The sequence below is a fragment of the Arachis hypogaea genome, chromosome 1, assembly GCF_003086295.3.
Source record: "Arachis hypogaea cultivar Tifrunner chromosome 1, arahy.Tifrunner.gnm2.J5K5, whole genome shotgun sequence".
In the NCBI taxonomy this organism is placed as follows: Eukaryota; Viridiplantae; Streptophyta; class Magnoliopsida; order Fabales; family Fabaceae; genus Arachis; species Arachis hypogaea.
This window is the reverse complement of record NC_092036.1, coordinates 9,825,384-9,833,864: the sequence shown is the minus strand read 5'-3', so window position 1 is coordinate 9,833,864 and position 8,481 is coordinate 9,825,384. Positions and strand designations below refer to the sequence as shown.

Below are 8,481 nucleotides of genomic sequence, written 5' to 3'. Positions count from 1 at the left end.
AAAAATAAAAAATAAATAAATATCTTAAAATATTTAAAAAAAAAGAGTTATGCTAGATAACTAATTTAGTGGGCCACTGTGGTTAGTTCTCAAGTTAACGAGATTGGGCCAAATAAAAAAGTGTCTCAATTTTTGGGACAAAAAATTCACAAGAATATGCAAGCCCTATAGACTATAGACCACTTAGTTGTCATCATTCGATTTGTTGTGGTTGGAATTTGAAAATCGACGAAATAATTAGTTTTATGAATTTTTATTTTCATTTGTGTGATGTATATAATATTAGGTCATTAAAAAAATTCTAAAGAAAATGGAATAGCTGTGAGAATAGGACTCTAATAACATAGACTAAAAAAGATACTTTTTAAATTTTATTAGATAAAAAAATAATATTATACATCCAAATCTTTTTATAAACCAAATATAATTAAATTGGTCTAATATAACAAAATTTAATTATAACTAATATTATTCTAAAACTTATTATTTAATTTGATTGAACTTAATTTATAAAAAAATTTGAATGTGTAGTATTACTAAAAAAAAATTACAAGCACCAAAGTAATAAAAACAAGTTTTTTTGTTGAGACTAAAAACGTATTTAAGCTAATTATTAAAAATCAAATTGAATAGTCACTCAAAATATAATTTAGTGTTAAAACTAAAAGCCATTGCATTTTTTTTCATCTCGCTTTTTTCAACATGCCTTTGACCTCTACTTTAAAATTTCTTCCTTATAACAGCCATATATGGTAATATATATGTGTGTGTATAAATTTATAAAAAGAAATATTATCAAAATAGAAATAAAAATATCTATTATCTCATCCCTATCAACTAAATTTTAAAAAAATGCTTATGAACTATAATCAAAATTTTAAGAGTGAGACAATATTATTACACATGCCCATCTTTTAGATTTATAAAGTTTAAGTGAGTGACTCAAATACTCCATCATCCCAAAGTAGAAACTATAACTTTCCAAGAATTTTTGGTTGGCCATAATATCCCCAATTTTAAATTTCTCCACCAATGAAGAACAAGGCATAAAGAAGATCTTATTGGGCATCTTCTTAGGGAGAAACGGCAATAACTAGAAAGATAACATAAATAACGAAAAAAAAAATATTAATTGAACTAACAAGAAAGCCCTGTAATCATATCATATCACATTTCAACACAGTGGTTATTCGTAGAAACATATCAATATCAGTATCATGGATCATCCATAGACCGTAATAAGTCAACACTTGATGCCTCAACATGTGTTGACCAAAGTGCCCTTCAAATCCAAAAGACATTCATTCATGCATCATTTCACTGATTCCAGAACAGAACTCTTGTCTACTTTCTAGCTATCTTGCAATTATTAAACCACAATGGTAAGAAAAATTACATTACTAATTACTAATAAGAGGTATTAATAAAATATTATGATTGTGTATTTAATTGAAAAAAAAAAGAGACACTTTTTACCATAACAATATCTAAAATACACATTCAAATGCATTTATACAAGTTCAGTTCATTAAATGATCAAAATAAATAAATACTTTATTATCATTTCCTTTCCTAGAAAAAAATAACCCCATTTTTTTTTTACTTTTCTTTCTTTTTTCTCTCTCTATTTTAAGACAAGAATCAAGTTCCAACATGGGAAAGGACATCCTAGTCAAATCCACCAAAGCTAAAAATAGACATACATGGGTGATTCCAATAATTAACAGTAAAAATTTGAGTACAATTATTTTTATATAAAATTAATATTTAAAAATTATTAAATAATTTAATAAATTTAATTAAATTATTATCTAATATTTTTAATTATCATCTTCACACGAAGAAAATTACAATTACATGTGAATATTCAAAAAAAAAATCCAAAATTACAACAACAACATAAGAGGAAAAAATTTTAATCATAACCCAAAATGACTCCCCAAAAATAGCAGACAAAGAAAAATAATTCCCCCCAATAACGTATTACCAATGGAACCTTTTTTACTTGTTTTTTGCTTTTTTCCCCCTTACTCCATAACATGAATATTTTTTTTTTATAATTATTCAAAGTGTTACTTACCGTCACCGTCGGTGATCTTCCCTTCGGTGACAGACGCGAGTTTCTGGAGGTTTAGCTTAACGACTGTATCCGAGAACAGACGAGTATCCTCTTCGGTGTTCCCTTCTGGAACGTCCACAACGTACGACTCCAAAACAACGGTCCAGATCTTCCCATCATGTTCGAACCCGTGAACGCTAGTAACTGACCGGTAATTCCTCAACCGGTGCTCACCCCCAACAATAGTGAACCCGATGACGTGTCGGTCATCGTCCAACACGTCGAGCCTCTCGGTACTGGTGTTAGCCGGTAAACCGGATATGACGTCGACGTAGCGGGTGCAGCCTACGGCGAGCTGGAAGTCTTCGCTGACGTGGCATGACTTGATGAAGTGCTTGTAGGATTGGGGCTTGTCGAAGCGGCGGAGGATGGACCAGACGGCGTGCGGCGGCGCGTGGATGCGCTGCGCGAGGAGGGAGGAGCACTGGCGGCGCGTGGCGGAGAGTGGGTATGTGTGGTGCTTGGCGATTGAAGGTTTTAGGGTTTCGAATTCTTCTTGGGTGAGACCTGCGGGGAAAGCGAGGTCGTGATGGGTCGGGTCGGAAAAGTGGATCGGTGTATCTGGTTCGGGTTCAGGGGTTGCGTGATTTGTGTTTGTGTGAGTGTGTGTTTCTTCTTCCATTGCTTCTTCCTCTAAGAGAGAGAGAGAGTGAGAGAGAGAGAGAGAGTGTGGATAGTGATGGGAAATAAACAAATTATAAATGTGATAAAAAGGGGTCAAATCAAATGAACCTTTCTTTAAAAGGTTTGGCAACACACAAGGGAAAAAAATATTAGAGTCAAGTTTTTTTATTTTTAGTATATTTAACAAGTAGTTTTAAGTTTTAACTAACTTCTTATTTTTTTTAAAAAAATTGCAATACTAATTAGATATTATAAGGAAAAAGGTTCGTTGAGTTAAGAATTTAATTAAATTAATTAGTGATGATAAATATTATTTTTGGGCAAAATAAATAATTAGTATTGAGTGTTAATAATTATATGTTGCTAATTATTTATTAAATGTTGTAAGCCAAAATTTAAATTAATAACCCAAATGGAATGAAAAATAAAACAAGGCTGATGGGTTAATAACATAAATGAAGCTTTAAAGGAAACAAAGATGAGAAATTAAAACGGGCCAAATGAAATGATCTAACCCAAGTCCGAGTTGATAGTCAGAAGCAAATTTCCTCTCAATTGCTTTCACTAACTCAACGTTCTCTTTCTCTATCTCAGTCAAATCACAGAATTTAGAAAAGTGAGAAAGAGAGAGAGAACTTCTTCCCTGAGTTAATTACCAAAGAAGCAAGAAAGAGAGAGATTAAGCTTGAAAAACAAATGTCAAATCAGCAAGTTCAAACCAAATCAAGTTTAGGTTAAAGGTAACACATTTTCTTTTTCATGCATCACACTTTCTTCTCTTAATCTTCAACTCTCTACCACTCCGTTTTGAGCTATATGGAAAAGAGAATTTCTGTTTCTCACTACTGTGTATCTACGGTCACAAGTGATACTTGGGGACCAAGTTCTGTTTTAATGGTCAAGATCTGGGTTTACCATTGAAAAAATCATTTCTTCTGACTTCCATTGTGAGGATTAATGAAAAAAAAGTGAGATAGTGAGTTGGTAAAACTCCAGACTCAAGAAGTTGACCTTGGAAGAGCAACCAAGCAACATGCAAGGAGATAAAAAGAAGTTTTCTGTTCATTCAAAGGTAAGGAGAGAAAACCAGAGTTTGGTGAGTATTGTTCTGAAAAGAAGTTCCTATACTTGGATAATGCTTTCTTTCAAAGAAGCATTCGGCCAATAATGAAGAACTGAATCTGAGGTTTGCAAATCTGGTTTATTACATAGCAAAGAAGTTGTTGATGAAGTCAATCTCCTTTATGTTTTTACAGATTGTAATGTACTTTTCTATGTTTATCTTTCTGTAATTTCTTGAGAGAAAAGGCATATCGAGAGAGTTCAAGTAAAAGCCATGAGTGAAAAAAAGGTTGAGTGATACACTTGAGAGAAAAGCCTAGAGTTATTTTCTAATTTCTTTAGGTTGATTAATTGTCTTGTATCTTGTACCTATAAGGTATCCCTTTCTTAGTTGGGTTAGCACTAAGAGTGAAGAGTTAGGTATTAGCATAGCCAATGTCAAGTTAGGTTAGAACTTGAGTGTGAAAGGATTGGGTCAATCCTGTGAAATTGGTGTATGTAATACTTTTAACTATAGTGAAAATTCCTCCATTATTGTGGAGGAGACTGGACGTAGGTTGCATAGCACAAGGCAACCGAACCAGGATACATGCTGGTGTTAGCTTTTCTCTTTTCTGCTGTGTTCTATTTTCTGATATTCATGAGACAAAAATAAATTGTCTCATAAATTTCCATTGTTGAGTACAAACAGAATCTGAATCAAAAGTTTATTTTAAAAGGATCATAACAACAACTGAAGAAAAAGGCATAGATTCAATCTCCCTTCTCTAAGTCTACCACAACCTTCAGGGTTTTATATAAACAAAAATATTACGTGTATAAAAAAATTAATCACAATATATTTGTGCTTCTTATTCTTGAAATTTCTAAAAAATTTTAAAAAAATTTCTACATTTTATTTTGTTTAAATTTTATTTCATAAATTTTCAATTTGTATTAAATATCTTCTTAATAACTCGATTTTTAAAAAATTTAAGACAAATTTAATAATAATACATACTAATTATATCTGATCTTTTTAACTAAGATAGGATTGCATTCATTGGAAAAATGAGTACAAAGAAGTCCATAGCAGGGTTGCTACTAAACTACTCCTCATCCGAGTATAGATCTTCTATTCAACCCCCTTATAACCTCCATCCACCATGTGCGAAAAACCTCATCATCTTCCTTTCCAATTCCTCCATGTATGTCAGCAAGCTGCCAAATAACCTTCGAGTGTGGGCAAGAGACGAAGCAGTACATAATTAACTCTGGAGCTTGGTTGCAGCAAGGACATATTTCAGAGATTGTAGCTATTCTTCTGTCCAATTTCAATCGAACAGGGAGCCCTCTATGGAGCGTTTTTCACATATGAACCTTCACCTTTTTCTGGCGTCTCCAAGTCCCATGCGAAATTCTATAGAGCTTTATTCTTAAATCTATTAGCAAGAAATTCAATTGGAGGATGGTATAACTGAAAAGCAATTCCATAACCTGAACTGACTGAGAAAGCTCATTTTCTTTCCTTGCTCCATATCAATTTATCACCGTCTTCATATATCTTGACTCTGTGAATTGACTGTGCAATTTCTGTTGAAAAACAATTATTAATTAATTGAGAATTCCATTCTCTTGAGTCTGTCAACAATTGAGAAACCCAAATGAGGTTTGGCTGAATTTGAATGTGTGGTTTGGCTATTAAGGGCCCTTCGTTGTTAACCCAGTTTACTTCTCAAATGTTTATTGAGTTTTGTCTCCCTACTTTCTAAATTGCTCCTTGTTCAATAATTTTTCTCCTTTCCAGTAGACTTATCCACACCCATGAAGGATTATTTCCAACACCAAATTTCAAGAAATCACAGTACCTGAAATACTTGCTTTTAAAGACTCTTGTAACTAGTGAATAAAGTTTTGTAAGAAATCGCCATCCTTGCTTTCCCAACATCGCAAGATTGAAAGTTTTGAGATCTTTAAAACACATACCTCCTTGACATTTTGGTCTACACAATGTGTCCTAACTGATCCACTGTAATTTTCATTCATCATGTTTTTGACCCCACCAAAACTGCATTAATTGATTTTGAATGTCTTCTCTGAGTTTTTCAGGCAGTTTAAAACATCCAAAAGTGTAGACTAGGATGGCAGCTCCAACAGCCTTTATCAGCACCTCTCAACCGCTTACTGATAGTAATGATCTCTTTCATTATTGTAGTTTTTTGCCACTTTCTCTTTTACATAACTAAATGTGGATGTTTTGGATCTTTGTACAGTTGTAGGCAGACCCAGATACTTGTCTTGTACTCCCACATTTGGAACTTGTATCAAATTCCAGTCTTATCCTCTCTTGTTGCGGTGTGTTACGGCTAAAGAAAATTGCCGATTTGACCAGGTTAATTTTTTGACCACTTAATCCTCCATATATCTACAAAATATTTAGTACTTTCTGACAAGAAGTAGAATTTGTCTTTGTGAATATGATTGAGTCATCAGCAAAAAATAAGTGGCTTATAATAGGGTAATTTCTGTTGATTTTTAAACCAACCAACTCATGATTTTGTTCTCCTCTGTGGAGCAGATGGCTTAGCCCCTCTGCGCAAAGTATAAAAAGATAAGGAGAAAGAGGATTCCCTTGGTGAAGACCTCTTGTAGATTTAAACAAACCTTTAGGTTGTCCATCTACAGTAACAGAATAGAAAACAGTCATCACACACTCTTTAAGCCAATTAATCCACCGGTTACAAAAATCCAGCTGTTCCATCACCTTCCACAAAAAATTCCATTCCACTTTGTAATAAGCTTTACTCATGTCTAGTTTAAGTGTCATATCCCAATCTCCATTTCTTTTATTCTTCAAAAAATACATATATTCAGGGGCAATTAGCACATTATCTGTAATAAGTCTGCCTTTAATGAAGGTACTTTGATTGTCACTAATCACTTTATTCATAAGAAATTGTATACGATTCACCAATATCTTCGAAATAATTTTGTAAAGGGATAAGTATGATTTTGGTCCCAACATAGAGGCTAAAAATTTATTTCGTCCTCGGCCTTTTTTTCGCTTCAAAATGGTCCCCAAAGTTTCAGTTTGTTTTAAAATCGTCCTTCGGATTAAAATACCCTCCCCTCTTTTTCTCCTTCTTCCCCAAAATTATGCAGAAGCACCAGCAGAAGCACCTCCCTCCCCTCTTCTTTCCCTTCTTCCCCAAAATTATGCAGAAGTACAAGCAGAAACAGAACCAAAAGCAACAACAATAATTAATCAAACAAAAGCAGCAGCAAGACAACAACAACAACAATAAATCACCATTGAATTAACAATGGAATCAAGTAGAAATTGAAGAAGCAGGAGCAAAAACAGAAATATAACAACAACAACAACAATAACAATGAAACAATATAATCAATCAGAATCAGAATCAACCAGAAATAACAATAATAAAAAATCAACAAATATAATAGAAGCAGAATAAAAGAAGAAGAAGAAGAATGATGGAAGCAGAAGCAGAATGTGGCAAGACACTCGAACGACGACGAGCAACGGCCATCGAGCAAAGAAGAGCAGCGGTGGCGGCGGTAAAGAACGGCGGCGGCGACGGCAAAGACCCTTCCCCCTCTTCTTCCCAAACCCCCTCCCCCCTTCTCCCTTCGCATAACCCCTATCCTCTTCTTCCTCAACACCCCTCCATCCCCCTTCTTCCCTTTCCCCCCTCCCCCCGTTTCTCTTCGCATAACCCCCTTTCTTTCTCTCCCCCGATCCAACAATATTCCAAATTCAAGCCAAATTCAGTAACAACAATATTTCACAAAAAATTCAAAAATTCTACAAAAAAATCCAGTTCACAGAAGAAGAAGAAGAAGAAGCGGCGGGCGGTGAGGGCGAGGAGGAAGAGCAGTGGCGAAGAAGAAGAGGCGGCGGCGGTGGCAGTGCGGGCAGTGGCGGTGCGGCGGTGGCGTCCCCCTTCTCTCCCCCTCTCTTCCCTCCCCCTTTCTCTCCCCACCCCCGCTTCTGTACCCTTTCTTTCCTTTTCTATTTATTTTATATTTTTTTAATGAGGGTAATTTGGTAATAAAAAAATAAAATTGGTAAAAATGACGATTTTAAAACAAACTGAAACCTTAGGGACCATTTTGTAGCGAAAAAAAATCTGGGGATGAAATAAATTTTTGGCCTATACGTTAAGGACCAAAATCATACTTATCCCTTTTGTAAAAGACCAAACTTAGGCTAATCAGTCGTAGTTGGGTCATTGTCGTAGCATTTGGGATTTTTGGAATTAGACATATATGAGTATGATTGAAGGATTTGAGCATTCTTCTACCTGAGAAAAAACTTTGCACTGCTTTAACTATCCTTCTCTAACAACACACCAGAAAAATTAAAAATTTTTTGCTGTAAATCTGTCTTCCCTTAGAGCTGAAAATGGATTTATTGAGAATACTACTTTCTTGATTTCAATTTCAGTTACTGGTCTTGTAAGCAACCAGTTATTCTGTCTTATTACTTTTCTTCTCATAGTGGAAATAGCTGTTGTAGGATCATGTACACCTTGCAAATTGAAAAGAGCCTCAAAATAATATTGAGCTACCTGTCCAATGCCTTCTGGGTCTGAATGCATTGTTCCATTTTCACCCTCTAGCTACTGAATTCTATTATATCGATTTCTGATATGCGCTTTTGAATGAAAAAAATT

General features: G+C 34.4%; 1 protein-coding gene across 2 annotated transcripts; it reads right to left on the bottom strand.

The window, feature by feature from the left end:
* Positions 1–1,111: 1,111 nt before the first annotated feature.
* On the bottom strand, positions 1,112–2,845 carry LOC112795656 (abscisic acid receptor PYR1). Of its 2 annotated transcripts, none has more exons than XM_025837726.3 (2): positions 2,081–2,845; positions 1,112–1,359 (listed from the first exon to the last, which is right to left on the bottom strand). In XM_025837726.3, the coding sequence occupies exons 1-2, from the start codon at positions 2,739–2,741 to the stop codon at positions 1,352–1,354; spliced, it is 669 nt and encodes a 222-aa protein (XP_025693511.1). In that variant the 5' UTR covers positions 2,742–2,845; the 3' UTR covers positions 1,112–1,351. The 2 variants fall into 2 exon arrangements, with proteins under 2 accessions (XP_025693511.1, XP_025693502.1); XM_025837717.3 differs by having other exon boundaries at positions 1,112–1,355.
* Between the last annotated feature and the right edge of the window lie 5,636 nt (positions 2,846–8,481).

Bases quoted from the DNA above. Each gene is read 5' to 3' on its own strand.
- LOC112795656 (XM_025837717.3), bottom strand. From the start codon at position 2,741: ATGGAAGAAGAAACACACACTCACACAAACACAAATCACGCAACCCCT.